This window comes from Anas platyrhynchos, chromosome 9 (genome assembly GCF_047663525.1).
Source record: "Anas platyrhynchos isolate ZD024472 breed Pekin duck chromosome 9, IASCAAS_PekinDuck_T2T, whole genome shotgun sequence".
Taxonomy (NCBI): Eukaryota; Metazoa; Chordata; class Aves; order Anseriformes; family Anatidae; genus Anas; species Anas platyrhynchos.
The window spans coordinates 821,890-838,413 of NC_092595.1; the positions used below are offsets into that span (position 1 = coordinate 821,890).

Below are 16,524 nucleotides of genomic sequence, written 5' to 3' on the forward strand. Positions count from 1 at the left end.
GCTTTCTGGTATGGCACATGCCCGCAGGTCCGAGGGAACATGAGGTGTGCGGGCAGCAGCAGCGATCCCGCTGGAGCTGGCGGGGCAGGACCTGCCCTGCACACCCGGGCAGTGAGCTGGGACAGCGCTGTTCATCACCTGCTGAGGGCTTCACACCCTGCTCTGCCAAGGCAAAAGGCAATTCTTAAGTATGCCGACTCTTCAGAGAGTGTGTGGTAACGTTCCTTGTGTCGCCCCTCTTGTGGCATTCCCTTTTCACGTCCAGCTGAGATAACCCGAACCGTTCCCGAAGCTGTGCCGAGCAAGGGCTGCGTGCTGTCCCTTCGGACGTGGGGCTTGACAACTCGCCTGCCTCCTGCCCTGTAACAGCAGCACAGGTGGAAGCCTGGCAGTGCTGCTCGGTGCTGCAGCACATCCCCGTGCCGTGCCAGTGCAACCTGCCAGGCCTCCTGCTTCCTGCTGCTTTCAGCCACTTACCTGGGAACTGCCCGGCTCTTGCGGGGAGCGGCTGGGGGGCCGCGAGGCTGCTCCTTGGCTGAGGCAGTGGCAGGGACACGAGGAGCTGTGAACAGGGATGTGGACGGACAGACTCCCACGTGCCTGCAGCTGTGTGTCGTGCGCGGCCGCCTGGCGCTGCGTGGAGCTGCGGCGCTGAGCAGCTGCTCCTGGCAGCAAGTAACTCCTGTTCCCCCAGAGCGTCGGTTATTACATGCCTGAGTAAGGATCATGCGGATTACCAGAGATTGCTGTAAAAGGATTTGATGGCTTTAGGAGTTCAGAGACAGGCTTTCTGGGATCCTGCCCAGCAGCGTCCCGTGCCCCCCGTGCTCGCTGTGCGGGGCCGGGCGCCTGGGGTGCAGCGAGGCCGGGGGTTGTGGGGTCTGGGGCCGCCCCATGCTGTGTGGGGACACTGCAGGTGGCCCTGTCCCGGGGCTGGGGTGGGCTCGCTCCTCGCCTTCTTTAAGGCTGCTGAGTTTCAGGACAGTGAGACAGATCCTTGGCCTGTCTAACTGTACAAACGCAATCAGCACGGGTGATAAGTGAGGAGGATTTGAGATTTTTATCCATGAGGTGCACACTCGAGGCTGTCATCACGTGGCCACCTCAGTGTGTTTTATGGCTGTGCTGGATATGAGAAGATGCGCAGAGGTCATTAAAAAATAGAAAACTGGTAGCTGAATGCATTTAATTCTTGTACCCGAGATCTCATCCTGCCAAAACAAGGCGAGACAGAACGTCACCACACGGGCAGTGCCGTCAGCTGGGGCTCTTCCTGCGCCACCCAAGGGCAAAGCCAGTGTTTATGGGGCCGGGTGGCATCGCCTGAAGCACACCGCACAGGGACCACGGGTTTGGGTTTGCTGCTGCAGGAGCTCAGCGGGGGCACTGCCGAGGGCCCTTCGGTGCTGGAGTCGCAGCGCACTGGGTGCCCTGTGGCGCCAGGCTTGGAGAGACTCGTGTTGTTGCTGGTCCTGCAGCGCTGATTTTGGCACGGACCTCCCAGCGTGACCCGGAGCAGCACAGCAAGGCCTCTTCCTCCTCCTTTTCCTTTCTGCAATAACAGCCATAAAGCCGCAGAAAGAAACAGGCGACAAAGCAATCGTTGGGAGGTGTTTGGCAATAGCCCCGGGCGCAGCCGGGTGCAGCAGCCCAGCTCGCCGCGGGTCCCCTCCCGCAGCACGGCACCGTGCTCAGTGCAGGAACAGGGCCTGCCGGGCCTTGCTGTGCTGTGCTGGCTGTGTTGTGTTGTGTCGTGTCGTGTTGTGTTGTGTCGTGTCGTGTTGTGTTGTTGTTTGTTTGTTTGTCATGTTAGACATTGGAATCACTTGCAGAAACAGAGCCATGCAGCCGGGTTCCATCCCTGCCAGCAGGGCACGAGGCACTGACTGTCCCATCTCGGCACGTGCCGCCTGCTACAGCTCCGGAGCTGCTCAGTGTCCCTGAGGTGTGACGGAGGGATCCTCGGGACGATTCGTGCTGTGTGGAACCAGAAGTGGCCATCGCCAGCCAGCACGCCCTGGCTGTGCCCCGGAGCTGTGTGGGAGCACCCCAGCCCGTGCCATCTCCTCATCGGGCAGGGGCGTAAATGGTTGGGAAGGCTCTGGCCAGAGGTGTGGCCCTGGGTCGCTGTCTGGTTCGGGGTGAGCACAGCCACTGACTCACCGGGGCTGGAATCTGTCAGGTCGGGTCGGTGGAGCCCTCCCAGTAACTCTTTGCTTGATATTTCCAAAACTTCTCCGACCATGTGCTCGCTGGGCCGGAGCACAGCTACTGCCACAAAGCAGGCGCGAGCCATGTGTTTTAAAAAGCAAAACGCAGCCGATGTCTGAATGCTTTCCTGCGTGACTCGTGTGCATCTGCACAAGCAGTTCCATCACTTACGGGCAGGGGCTGGGCTTTCCGTACCGACCGCCCTCCTGCTTGGGGTGCAGTGGCTGAGCTCTGCTGGCAGGAGGAACTGATGCTCCCTAACAGAGAGCCGTGTGTGTTTCGAGTCACAAACCATGAACCTGCGGCAGCTCTGCACCAGGACTGCTGCTGCTTTGCTGTGTTCAGGCAATAAAAGCCTGAGCAGCACCGCAGGGCTCACCGGGGCGCGGGGGCTCCTGGTGCTGGCACTGCCGCTGGCCATCGCGGCACCCTGCGTGGTGCTGCCGCGGGGCCCTGCCGCTGAGCGACAGCTCTTAATTGGAGAATTAATTTGGCTCCAGGCCCTGGCTGAGCAGCAGCGCGTGGTACAAATCCTCCCGGCGGGAGCACGTGGAGGCCACGTGGAGCTCCCGGTGCGGGTGTCCCCGTGCCCGCAGCCCCGCCGTGGCATCGGCACCGTGGGCAGGGCAGGAGCAGGAGCTCCTGCACGTCTGCAGGGGGCTTCCATGGTACGGGGCCAGCGGCCTTCTGAGCGCCAGGCAGCCCCCAGCCCGCTGTCTGTGAGCAGTCCTTGTGGCAACAGCGGCCGAGCGGGGCAGTGAGCGCTGTGTAACGCGGGCCGTGCTGCTCGGTTATAGAAGCAGCCCAAACAAACAGCCCCAGCGGGCTGCCTCGCGCCCTGCTCGGAGCAGCGGCGTTTCTGGGGCTTTCCTCCTGCCTCTCTGTACGAGGGACGCAGGCACAGGCGCGTTCATCTCCCACGGAGGCTGGTTCTCCAGGTGGGATCTCCGATAGAGTGTTGCACATAGCAGGGGCATAGGTATTTTAATAAAACCTATTTTAACCCAGTAGGATTCAGTTAAAATGCTGCCAGGGTGCTGGCAGTGTTACGAAGGCCGTGCCAGTGTGCCCAGCTTGTGCTGCTCAGCACCTGCTTGCTTGCAGTATTGATGCTTTTATGCTTGAAAAAGCAGAAAAGGGGTCAGAAAAGGTCCACAAAAAAAAAATTCGAGGGGTGAGAGGGTGAAAGTCTGCCTTAAACTTTGTTGTCTGAAGTTAGCTGGGTGTAATGAGAAGGTAATTAAGAAATGACTTGCTCGCAGCACAGGAGGGATTACTGCAGTCCTTGTTCTGGGGCAGGGTTTTTGGCGGTGGCTTTTGGCCTGTGGCTTCTGACTCCTGGGCACTCTGCGGACCATTTCTGAAGGTCCGTGGAATGAAAACAAGAACAGAAAGCCTGTTCCCAAACAGAGAGGCCTGCACTTCTTTTGGAAAGTTTGTTCACATCTGAAAACGCAGAATGGTTGGAGGCAGACGGCTGCACCAGGATCCAAGGCAGCAGGAAGAAAGCTGCAGCTAATGGGAGCTGAGCGTGAGCACGGCTCACCCAGGGCAGGGGTGTGTGTCTGTAGCTTTGGCCTTAAAGTGAATCGTCCTCCTGTCCTCCTTACGACCAGCTGCTGAGCGAAGAGGGCTGGGTTTGACCAGGACACCACAGAGGAAGGCTCATGCCCTGCTGGGAGCCAGCGGGCATGGCGTTAGGTCATGGCAGTGGTTCCTTCTGGCCTGATGACGCTGGGGTTTCTGAAATCCATCGGAAGGCCATGGGGTACCAAACAGGATGCCAGGCTCCAGGCTGAGCCTGGGGCGGCACGGAGCAGCCTAAAGCCCACTGCTAAGTAAGAGCTGAGATCAGTTTCATTCCTGGGTCAGGCCGGGAACTGCTCCTCTGAGTCAGGGAACACGTGGTGCAGCTCCTTGTGGCGCACTTAGCAGTAATTAAACCTGATTTCTACGCTGTGCTAATGTAGGATAATCATCTTCCAGGCAACCAGTAAATTGTAATTTGGCCCCACGTTCGTTAGTGGTACCAATAATTAGCGCGGGTTTTTGTATCAGAGGAAGAGTTGACACGAGCAGAGCAGCGCCGGGCTCTGCCTGCGCAGCGGTGCCACCAGGGCTGTGCCACCTGCGTGCCTGGCCAAAAATCCCGGCAGAGCTGTGCGTGCGCGTCTCTGAGCGGGGTTCTATCGGCCCGACGTCTGCATGCCGGCTGAGGAAGTGAGCTCAGAAATGGGGCTGCCAGCGGGGAGGTGGGTGGCACGGAGCCGTCTGTGCTGGCCGTCGGGGGCAGAAACGGGCGCACAGAGCAGATTGCTGGACCGTGGAGCAAGAAGACATCCCAACTTTCTGAGCAAGGCTGCAGGAGAAGGTCAAGCTGTATTGAATTAATTTGGTTCCCGATAAAGATGGTTCCTTGCTGAAAGTACAGCTGTCTGCTGCGTTGTCATTGCTCCTGGTTGGATTTATTTCAAAGGTGAATGAATAAAGGGAAAGGGTTGTAATTTAAAGGACATGTTTTTTCCAGAAAAGGATTCAATTCTCTTTTATAATTGTTTGTTGTTCTTTTTCTTACCATCCCTTTGGTGAGAGTTGGGGCTCCAGTGCTACACTTGCAAGGACCAGTTAGTGCACAAAGCTTCCCCAGGAGGGAGTGGGGTGCTCCCAGCCCACGGCTTGCTGGGTCGTGGCCCTGCCCCGCTGGTGCTCCTGGTGGGGGCACTTCGGGCTCCGGGGCCTCCTTGCTTCTTTAGGGTTGTATTGCAGAAATGTGTAGTTTGGAAACGTGAAGCAAGGAGCTGGTACCAGAGCTGTGCAGCTGCTCCCATCGGTACGTGAGCATTTCAGGAGGGAGCTGGAGCCTCTTGCTGGGTTTGGTTGGGCCAGACGTAACAAAAAAGATTTGCCTTTAACTGCCTGAGCCAATTCTGTTCATTCTCTTCCTCAGGGTCGATGTTCAAGGGAAAACTGCAAATACCTTCACCCACCACCACACTTAAAAACGCAGCTGGAGATAAATGGACGCAATAACCTGATTCAGCAGAAGAACATGGCCATGCTGGCCCAGCAGATGCAGCTTGCCAATGCCATGATGCCTGGAGCCCCCTTGCAGCCTGTGGTACGTGCGCTTTGGGGCTTGGGGCAGTGACCACGAGCTGGTGTAGGCTGAAGGGGTACGGGTGGCTGTAAGAGCCCACAAAAGTTGGTAACTGGTGGAGAAATCAAACAGCGAGAGGCTAGTCTGTCTTTGTACTGCTTCATTCTGCCTTGCCTGAATCAACGTTGCTTCATGTTTTGTTGAATTAATTCATCTTTGTAACATCTCTCCTAATTTTGAGAAAGTGAGCGATCTGTGTGGCAGTTCAGTAAACAGACGTTTCCTTTGCAATTTCTTGTGCTCGAGGAAATTCCTGGGTTTGAGAAGATTCCCACTGGATGTTTTCCATTCATTCAGGGGAACCTTCTCAGAGTTACTTGCTGGACTGGACTTGGGTTTTTACAGCCCGCTGTAAGCAGAGAGCAAAGCTTGCCCCGCGCTGCGCGGCGTGTGCCGGGCCGCTGTGTGCCACCGGCAGATCGGGCTGGGCAGGGGGAGCAGCGCCTGCTGATAACCACACTGCCTAGAAGAGGCAAAGCAGGGGAAAAGGGCTATCAGCAACCTCTCATCTGGCCACAGGGCAGTGTAATCACACAGTGCACCACACGTGTTCCTCTCTGGTACGCGTGCACAGTGCCGGGTTTGACGCCAGCGCAGGGATGGGGCTCGGTCTGCGGTGACCGTGGTGGGCGCCTGCCAGCCAGCCACACTGCAGAGCAGAACGCCCTGTGCTCGTTCTCTAACGCAGTCCTGAGAGGTCGATGCAGCTAACCTATGGGTAAAGGTGGCCCAGCAAGCTTTGGACACAACCTTGTAGCTCAGACACTGTAGGGTACCGAATAACGCACCGGGGAGGCTGGCGCATTCTGCGTAAAGGTCACACAGCGCTTCCCCCCCTGGAGCTCTGCCTTCTGACGGGTAAAATGGCAGCACGGGAAAAGGGAATTGGGAAATAAATTATAATTGTATCTGCGTTAGCACTTCCCTGACAGTTCTTTGGTTCCTTGCTGGAGAAGTTAGGACTTGGCGAGTTGCATTTACCTGCAGACACCTTCCAGGAGGAAACGTGCTCCGTTAAGTGAGCTCTTCAGCACTGCTTCATTTGTGACAGGTTGTACTCAGAGTAAATGCTTAGGAAAAATCAGCAGAGCAGAAATGGCCCTCGTATTTGTGCTAAATAGTGACTTGGCCCCATGTTTTGGGGGTCTACCAAATTGCAGTAAGTATCCTGCAGCCCATCTGATTTAGTTAATGCGGACTTACTCTTCCAAAGGGCTTTATGCCTCGTCTGGTTCAAGAAGAAGTGTACGTGGGGGAGAAAAGCAGAAATGTTTTGGAGGGATCTTCGCAGTGACTTGTTGGCATCAGTTACCAGCATGAGAAGAGAGGGCGTGTTGTTTTCTCATTTTGGCCATCTTTTTGTTAAACAAAATTTCATGCAGCACCGAAGGAAGGAAGTGAGCTAAGGCGGCGTCAGCGCGTGAGCTGCGGGTGCGGTGGCACCGCGCTGCTGCCCCTGCTCGCTGCCTCCTGATCAGAAACCAAGCGGGGTGTGTGTGCGGCCAGGCAGCTCAGACGCAGGCTGTACTTTACGTGCCTTAACTTCAGAGCAACCTCAAAGTGATTTTTCAATTTCTAAACAGACGTGTACACACGCCGCAATTTTATTTTATTTCCTGGTTTGAGGACAGCGATGCAGCACTGGTGCCAGCAAACTCATACTGGGGCTATGACAAAGCTGAACAGCCAAAGTGCTGCAGACAGTAAAAGCCACTACTTCACGTGTCCTTCCCTATTAACCTGTTCTTCTCCATTACCTTTTGGTCTGCTTGTTTCATAAATGATAACCCAATGCATCTCCCGTGGTTTTATACAAAGCAGCGTGTAGATAGGCAGCAATGTTTAGGTAAACATGAAAAAATAGTTAGTGCAGTGCTTCGGAGTAGCAGTCCTTTTTGCTATACAGTCAGGCTAGCATCAGGGTAATGGTTAAACTGAGGTTCTGCTTCTACGTGTGCAGCTGGCTGCAGGATAGGTGCAAGCTCCGGCAGAACACGAATGGCTGGGTAAGAACAGTGGTACCTTGTGGTGGCCGAAAGGCTGGGGGGTATTTACACAAACGTCAAGTGATCTTGGTAGCAAATCAGCAGGATGGTCTCTCAGGTGCTGTACTTACTGGGCTCACTGGGCTGAAGGCAAATGGGAATCAGGTCCCAGGTTACACACTGACAGTCTCCCAGTTTTATCTGAACGTTCATTATTGCACAGATGATAGCACAACAATGCAAATTACGGTTAATTGATAGTGCAGTTAATAATACTACTTTAATTCCTGTAAAAATTCCCTTTTTTTGTTGTTCACATGGATGAAAAGGCAAACACGCTAAAGAAACTACTCCCATTTACACAAATTTCAGGCTTTTTTTTCTCCTGTAACCTTTGCATGTGTTTTTGTCCAGTGTTTCCAATGGACTTGCTCCCTGCTTCCAAACAATTCAGTCATTTCCTCAGAAACACGAAAACATGTGGTGCTGTGTGCTGTCTGGCTGAACGAGATAGGAAACAGCAAAAGATCTGCATTAACTTCGTTGTTGTTTTTCACTCTAAAAATTACTTTGGAAGAAAAATCTAAATGCCTTGAGTAACTACTTTATTTAGATACTGAAGATAAACACTCTGGCCGAAGTTTAATTTGGCAATTGCTCTGCTAGCACAGTGCCTCTGGATTCGGAGGGGCAGAAGCAGGATTTAACCTTCACTGCAGTGCACCAGCGCTGCACTGGGGCTTACAGCACCGCTCGGTCTCCATCTAATTATCTTCACAACATGTGACAGCCTGCAAGGGCAGCTGGTTCTTTTTTTAAAACAAACAAACAAACAAACAAAGAAAAGCCCACAGTATTTGCATGGCCTCTCTCTGGCTCAAAGATTTAGTCTAAATAAAGCATCCCCCGGTGCTTCTTTGCGGTGTCTGCACGGCCAGCCCGCCCGATTTTATAAAAATAACGGGTTGCAACCTCCTGCTCTTGTTCCCGTGCGGAACATCCGCAGCCTGTGAGCTGGGGCAGGTTGGGATCAGGGTGGGAAGTGCCCTTGTCCTTGGTGTGGGGTGCGTGTGGCTTGGCGGTGTGGTGGGGCCCTGGTGCAGGCTGCTCTCGCACCGAGGGGCTGCCTGCGCGTTTCGGATGCGCTTTGCCATCTGAGGGTGATGGCCAAGGGGTTGTGCTGCTGGCAGCACGGTGGGTACGGGTGTTTAAGTGCCTTTCTCCTTTTCTCTGATTGCAGCCGATGTTCTCAGTCGCGCCCAGCTTAGCCACCAACGCCTCGGCCGCCTTCAACCCCTACCTGGGGCCCGTGTCCCCGGGGCTGGTCCCGGCGGAGATCCTGCCCACCGCCCCCATGCTGGTGGCGGGCAACCCCGGCGTCCCGGTCCCTGCCGCCGCTGCCGCTGCCGCCCAGAAGCTCATGAGGACAGACAGGCTGGAGGTAGGAGCCGCCAGGCACGATTTACCCTCACGAGTTATCTCCTGTATTGTGTCTCCTGGACAGACGATGTGTTGCTTGTGAAAGAAAACAGCGCGAGCTTCCCCGGAGCCGGTAACGCCCTGTCTTGGCAATGGAGGGGGCGTGCCACCACGGCTCATGCTTGCAGCTCTGCTCCTGGCCCTGCATCTCAGAAGGAAGCGGGAGCACTGAGGGATGGCCGTGGTAGCTGCAGGGGCGCCCCGAGACTGCATTTGTGTGTCCAGCAGCTGCTAACGAGCGGGCCGGGTAACGAGCGCCGGGAGCTGGTGCGAGGGCCGTGCTGCAGCCGCCCGGGGGGGAGCTCGCTTGCAGCCTCTGGCATGTTTGTGCTCTGGCCACATGCTGCTGGCACTCCCCCCGCGGCCTCCCGCGCCTTGTTTATCATCCTTCGCTACAGCCCTGACAAGTGCTAGTCCTCGCTAGCTGTTACTCTCCCTTGCCCTGAATCTCTCTTATCGGGAAGGCCTGGCCGTGTTTTCGGCACCGTATCAGCGCTGCGGCAGCGAGGGCTCGTGGCCAGGCAGTGCCACGCGCTCGGGAGCGCGGCGAGCTGGGCGCTGGGCAGCCTGGTGCTGCTGTCCCTGCTCTGTGAGCGCCGTGCATCGGGCCTGGCGTGGGGTCAGGGCCCGGCCACTCTCAGGGACCTCGGGTCCTTGTGGGGACAGCAGCGGGGCCTGGGGGCGCGCTGTGGGGCCGGGTTCCTGGAGATGGTCCCTGAGCACACAGGGAGCACGGTGGGAGGAGCAACAGGGATCTGTCAAAATGCAGCCGGTCAGTGGTAGGGCTCTTCTCACACTGCAGCAGTAGGGTCTGTGTGTGCTTACAAGGGAAATTCATTGCTTTTTCTCGGTGTTTTCATCCCCGGCTGAGGAGCTGGGCAGCAGGCTGCAGGCAGGCAGGAGCGTGGGGCAGGGCCGGGCAGCGAGCCCTCCCAGCACCGCCACCACTATTCTCGGAGCTTACATCAGCGCAGGTTCCCCTTCCGCGGGATCGCATCACTTCCCCTTTTAGAGTTGTTTTCTCCGAGGAAAGAGTTTCCCAAAGCGTGTTCAGGTTACAGGAGGCCCAGCCTCCCCGAGCAGACAGCCTCGGGGCTGCCTGCTGCCCGCGGAGCCAAGGCTGTGCTGGCCTCAGGCTGTGACTGAGATGTGTGGGGAGCTACTGGATGCTGGGCTGCGGCAGGGGAACCTCCACGTGTGGGATTTGGTCCTCCAGGGGCTCTGTGCTGTCCCTGTGCAGCTGCTCGGGGAAATGCTCGACTGCAGAGCCAGGCTGCTCTGCACACGGGGGAGCTGTGAGCGGTGCTCTCACAGCACACCCAGAGGCACGGTCTGCAGTAAGAAGAGGTTTTAACAACCAGAAAAAGCCCGCAAAAAGCCCCTCCTGAAGGAGGGCTGTCCCTGCCCGCTCTGCTTTCAGCCCTGCCTTTCCGACAGGGCCTTCCCCTGGCTGTGCCCAAGCTGTGCGATCACTCACAGACATCCAGCTTCATCCCCCTCCCAGCTGCTCAGCTTCGCTGTTTGTTTTGGCTGGGATCGGGAGCACATTGCAGTTTACCCAGCAGCTCTGCGATTCCACACGGAACCGCTCGTACAAAAATAGTGCCTGTTGCGGGCGGGGGGGCTTCTCCTCCTCCTGTTCTCCCCGCAGCAAATGCAGTTTAAGCAGTTCGATACGCAGGTGAGAAGATAATTGGCCAGTGCTTTGCAGTGCTCAGTCATTTAATCAGAGGTCTCTAGATTTAGGGCATAGTTCTTATCTATCTTATCTAATAAGGCCATAGTTCTTATGAACAACAAATCATTCGTATAGTTTTTTGATTACAAAAGTGCAAAACTGATTTGCAGGATTTTATGTGGACTGCCCCTCACCTCTCCGAGGGGGCGTGCTCTGCCTGCCACGTAGCTACCTGCTCTTGAAGAGGGCTCGCTGCTGTTTGTTATTGCAGGACTGCAGAGCTTTATATGGCTTAGCTCTCCCTGCCTTGGAATGAACTGTCCCCTGAAAAAAAATAACTGCAGTGATGTTAGTAGCTAATCTTGGAATATGATTTGTTCTGTTTAGAATTTTAAACGCTTATTTTCAAGAATAAAGTACCGGGTCCTTAATTAAATTAGCACGCGTGTTCTGGGCTACTGAAGCAGACCAACACGCAGCTAACATCTCGCTATACATGTAGCAGGGCTTTAAGGCAGGCAGCACAGACCAGGCGCTGAGCCTGGTGTCCTGAGCAGCTCTGAGTGCTCGCGGGATGGCTGCTCACTGCCCCGAGCAGCGGGATGCAGCTCACAAGCACTGGGACCGTGCTGGTAGCGCGCTGGTGCCTGGGTGTTCGGTGTGCTCAGGCACTCCCCTACGGCACCTGGGTCTCAGGGTGGGAACTTTGAGGGTTCAGGCTTTTCCTGCAGCTTTCTTCACATTCCTCCCCTGCCAGAAATACCGTGAACAAAAATACGGCTCCTCTCGTGAACTAGAGGGGAACCCGCAAGGGACGAGGAAGTGAGAGAGAAAGGCGTTGCGTGTTGGGTTGCTTTGGGAGCACGTTTCCCTTCGCATGCCGCCCTTTGCTGTTAGAAGTATTCGAGAGTCAAGACTGCTGCAATCAAGCTGCTGTTTCCTGCGTGATTCGTATGTGCCATTTTGTTGCCAGCAGGCAGAATGTACTGGCTAACAGCATACTTGTGCTGAATTCAGTGCAAAGGAGGCAAAAGGTGGAACTTGCTCGGGAAAGGCCAGGGATGTCACCCTGTGTTCATGTGCCCTGGCCAAGCCTCGTCCAGCTCTGGGCGAGTGGCTCAGCCACGGCCGAGGTTTCGGGGCAGTTGTCTCTCCGCCAGGGTGGGCAGCTGGGATCCCAGCAGGGCAATCAAAATAAACCCGGCCCCAAATTAGAACAAGTGAAGTTCACGGTGATGCCTGGCTGATCCTGCAGGGCCGGTTCCATTCCCTAACTCAGCAGTTCGGCCCGGCATCATGCGGTCATTCCAGCTTCTTAGGTTCAGTTTGTGCTCCTTAGCTGCTGTTACGCTTCTTCCCTTACCAAGTGGAAAATTGTGATACTAATTACAGGGCTACAAATAAACAAACAAATAAACACTCTCTGGATCTGAAAGGCTAGAGCACATATCATGCTTCCGTGCCTCTGTCTGCTCAAGCAGATGAATGATATATTGCTGCCTGCCTGTGGCAAGAGCTAACACCATCTTCAGCGCTTGCTTGTAAGCAAACAAGAATTGCAAACACTCTTGGCTAGCATCACAGTGCTTCAAAAGCCATCGCAGGTCATGCTGATTAAAAGGACTAGCGGTTTTATGGTTTGTGTCTGCTGTGAGCCATCACTCAGATCTGCTCAAGACCTCTGTGAGAGAGCCATTCATTGCTTTATCTCAGCCCACACAACTGCCCTGTGAAAATGTGCTCTGTGTGGGCCAGAGTTTATCTGCCGAACTGTTTCAGTTCTCTGGGCAGTTTTCTTGGCTTTTAACTGGGATAAAATCGCCTTACCTCGGCATGTGTTCTCTTTCTCCGCCTCTCTGTGTGTGTGTGTATCTATGCATACTAATTTACTTTTATCATCTTTGGCTTATTAATTGAGGAGTTCTTGGGTAGAAGACAATGATTTATTGCCGAGGAAGGATTTGTAGCAATAAAAGAGACCAAGTCGTAGTGCGGGGCTGACCAAGCTCACGTTTGGGGAAGCAGTGACCTGGCAGCTCCATTTGGTGCATGCCTGGGCATAACGAGGCAGGCAGACCAGGGGCCAGGAGTGCGCAGGGGTGATGCTAGCACACAGCTGGTCCAGGGAGCAAACTTGTATTTGGTGATGGCTCAGAGAGATGCCACCTCCTGGCCCAGCCCCTGCCGGCGTTGTGGCAGAGCGGCGCGTGGCACTGCGCGGGGACTGGGCCAGGAACTGGTCCGCCTGAGAAGTTCCCAGCAATAAAATGGTTATTTGGCCAGTCTGCCTCCCGCGTGCTACGAGAACGGCTCCACGAGCAGCAAGCCCTGAGCAGCAGGGCCGTGGGGATAAAAAGAGGAAGGGAGGTGCCTCAGCTGGCTTATTTGGCCAGTGTGTTTGCTGCCAAATATACATCCAGTCTTTGTCACCGCATGGAAAAAGGCTATAAATAGGGTCGTGCTGGAAAGGCCGTGAAGAAAGGGGTGCTCCCTGCGGGCAGGTTCACCAGTGGCATTGCTCTTGTCCTTCAGGGTGTCTGCCACAAGCCGTGGACAGCGGGCAGCTGGCACGTAGGGTGGCACAGGGGTTAAAAAGCAGCTGAAGTGCTAGCACAGAAACCAAACAACAACTGAGGTTGGTTGGTGTAGGGATCGGAGCCAAGGTTCTTGAGGAAGTGCTGATGATCCAGGCTTATGGGCACCCACCTTTAAAAGGAAATTCCACCCGCTGCAGCGGCTGTATTTTTGTACAGACGTGCTTGGTTTGGGCCCTTTCTGTTTCCTATAGCCCTTTGGAAACCAAAGTGACAAACACGTCTTGTTTGTGGTTCGTGCCTATGAAAAGAGCGTGCGTCAGTTTCTTAAACGAGGCTTTTCCAAGGCCTGCAGAGGGACCTGGTGCTGTGCGGCGGTGGCACCGCTTGTGCCGGGGCTGCCGGGCTGGAGCCGATGCGGTGGCGATGCTGCAGGTAGTGCCTGAGGCCGTGTGGGTTCCTCCTGCGCAACGTGGCTGTGCCAGGGGTGTCGGGCCTGCCCGTGCCCTCTGCCCTTCTCCCGCGGTGTTTCGGGTTGTCCTCTCGCAGCAGCCACCCGGATCGTGGGCCTGTGGGCACCGCGTGGCTGGGCAGCGCTCAGTAACCTCCGGCTCCAGGGCTTGGGGGTGTCCGAGTCATGGCAGAGGGCGAGCGCTGCGGAGCACCGCCTGCCTTGGGTGGCCTCTGGGCATCAGGCAGGAGCACGGTTCTTCAGAAAGCAGACGGCAGCCCTGGGGGCAGCCAAGCTGCGGCCACAAGGAGGCCTCCGGAGTGCGCGGCTCTTTGTGCAGAGCTTCTGATGTCCCTCGGCACCAAAGCACCCTGGCGGGCAGGCAGCGAGCCCGCTGCCCATGGCCGTGCCATGAGGAGGCCCCGCGGCGCAGGGCCCACACTGAGCGGCTGTCTTCTCCCGGTGTTGCAGGTGTGTCGGGAGTACCAGCGTGGGAACTGCAACCGGGGGGAGAACGACTGCCGGTTCGCCCACCCCGCCGACAGCGCCATGATCGATACCAACGATAACACCGTTACGGTCTGCATGGATTACATCAAAGGGAGATGCTCACGGGAAAAGTGCAAATATTTCCACCCTCCGGCACATCTGCAAGCCAAGATCAAGGCTGCCCAGTACCAGGTTAACCAGGCTGCAGCTGCCCAGGCAGCAGCGACGGCAGCTGCCATGGTGAGTTTGGGAAACGCATCCGAGGGTACGAGTACGTTGGCGAGGGAGCAAGCAGAGCGTTAGCTGGAGCCGCTGGCGCGTGTGCGGGGCCCAGAGGTACCCGGCGCAGCGAGCTCTCCCAGCCTGTGCTGCCAGGTCTGCTCTGGGGTGGTCTCAGGCCGTGACGGTGTCCCACTGATCCTGTCGGTGTACGGAGTACCCACATGTACATATCTGTGTGCATACGTGTGCGTGTGTGTGTGCGTGCACATGTGTATATCGTGTGTCGTGTGTTTGTGTGTGGGTAGGCGCAGGTCTATCTCGTGGCACAGACAGATGAGCCCGTGTTTGTGCGAGCCCGTGTGCGTAGAGCCCTAGTTTGAGACCGACCTCGGTGCGTGCGCGGCAGCCGCCGGCCGCCCGCCTTGCACGTGCCTGCTGCCTGCAGCGCCGGCGGTGCTGGGGGCTGGTTGTGGCGAGCTGATCAGGAGGTGCCGGCCGCGCTCCAGCCCGCGTGCGGCGAGGCCGCGAAGTGCGGTGAGCGCGGCCGGGAGCTGGGGCGCGGCGCGGGGGGCGCGGGGCGCCCCGAGGCCCCGGGGAGGCGCGGGGAGGGTGGCCCGGGGGGGCCGCCCCGTCCCGCCTGCGTCCCGCCGCGGCCCCGCGCCGTACTGTGCATGCCTAGTCTTGTTACCGTTGTACACGGCATCCGGTGATTTGTTTTTATTTGTTTTTTCTCACCTACCCAAATGCACTGCTGCCCCCATGATGCACCTCTGCTTGCTGTTTATGTTAATGCGCTTGACCCCACTGGCCATTGCCATCATGTGCTCGCTGCCTGCTAATTAAGACTCAGTCGGCTGTCAAATCACTGAAGCGACCCCTCGAGGCAACCTTTGACCTGGTACTATGACCTTTCACCTTTTAGCTTGGCATGTAGCTGTATCGTAGAGTCGAGTTGGGGGTTAATGTGCAGACCTGGAACACTCCCGGTGTCCCTCCCTCCCTCCCTCCCTCCCTCCCTGCCCAGCGGGGGCAGCGGGGCCGGGCCACAGAGCAACCCCTGGTTGGCACAGGCCCCGCTGCCCCCTGCCCTGCCCTCCCATCCCCATCCCGTCCTGTCCCATCCCCATCCTAATCCCAATCCCAGTCCCATCCCCATCCCATCCCTGTCCCATCCTGTCCCATCCCATCCACTCCCTCCCATCCCGTCCCATCCCGTCCTGTCCCGTTATCCTATCCCATCCACTCCTTTCCCCTCCCCTCTCCTCCCGTCCCTTTCCCCTCCCCACCCGTCCCCGGGAGCGGCGAGGGCCCCGTTGCGCACGGCGGGCGCAGGGCGCGTTGGCATGGCTTGGCGCTGCGGCGCGGCGGCGGCCGGGGGAGCCGGCATGCGGCGCTCTGCATGCCCGGCAGGCGCTGGGGCTGGGGGAGCGGGTCGGTGCCGGCGGCGCCTCGCCCGCGCCAGACGGTGACAATTAACATCGCTTCTACGTGTTGATCCTCATGGAGCTAGCAGTGCTGCTTCCCCTCCCCAATAGCCTCGCTCCTTACCCAAACCCCCAAGCTTTACCGTAGCGTAATGGTTACGCCAGTTCCTATAACGTGCGGCTCCGGCACGTCTACCCGTATCGCTGTACTGGTAGGCTAAAGTAGTGCTCCCTCGTGAAGCTTTTACCTCGCCTTTTATTTGGTAGTTAAGTCTGCTACGCTGCTTGCTTGCTCATGGTTAAACATGGTGCTGCCTGTATTTTTTTACCTTCTACTGATTTTTCTTTTCTCTTTTCTCTCTTTCCTTTTTGTCTCCCTCCCATCCTTTCCACACCCCACACCCCCACCCCTTTTTTTTTTTTTTTTTTTACTGGACTTTATTTTTATGCCCATCCACCATTCAGGGAATTCCTCAAGCTGTACTTCCCCCATTACCAAAGAGGCCTGCGCTTGAAAAAACCAATGGTGCCACCGCAGTGTTTAATACTGGTATTTTCCAATACCAGCAAGCCCTTGCCAACATGCAGCTGCAGCAGCATACAGCCTTTCTCCCACCAGGTAAGTGCTGCTTGTTCGCCTCTTGGGGCGGGAGGAGGGGTGTCCCAAACCAGCACGCAGGACAGCAGCCTCGTGTCCGTCCCGGCCGCAGCCCCGTGCGGGGCAGAGGCAGGCGGTGCCGGGCGGAGGAGGCGCTGGTGCAGGGAGGCTGGCTTCTCTGTGCTTGTCTCGGAGGCTGGGCGGGCGTTCTCCACTCTAACATAAAAATCAGCATCGTGCTCTGTCATCCCAAGTCAGAACTGGAAATCTCTTCTCTCCTCCCTCTTTGCCTCGAT

General features: G+C 56.7%; 1 protein-coding gene across 18 annotated transcripts in view; it reads left to right on the forward strand.

Annotated features, from left to right (window-relative positions):
- Window positions 1–16,524, forward strand: part of MBNL1 (muscleblind like splicing regulator 1) — a 65,506-nt gene that overhangs the window by 35,068 nt on the left and 13,914 nt on the right. For 11 of the 18 annotated variants that reach the window (XM_027464637.3, XM_027464626.3, XM_027464638.3 and 8 more), the window contains 5 exons: window positions 5,159–5,329; window positions 8,594–8,794; window positions 13,967–14,224; window positions 15,051–15,104; window positions 16,096–16,249. In XM_027464637.3, the coding sequence (XP_027320438.1) occupies window positions 5,261–5,329; window positions 8,594–8,794; window positions 13,967–14,224; window positions 15,051–15,104; window positions 16,096–16,249 (736 nt within the window). In that variant the 5' untranslated portion in view covers window positions 5,159–5,260. Of the gene's footprint in view, window positions 1–4,668; window positions 4,688–5,158; window positions 5,330–8,593; window positions 8,795–13,966; window positions 14,225–15,050; window positions 15,105–16,095; window positions 16,250–16,524 lie in introns of those variants that run through there. The other 7 variants (XM_072042670.1, XM_072042661.1, XM_072042665.1 and 4 more) reach the window with 3 other exon arrangements.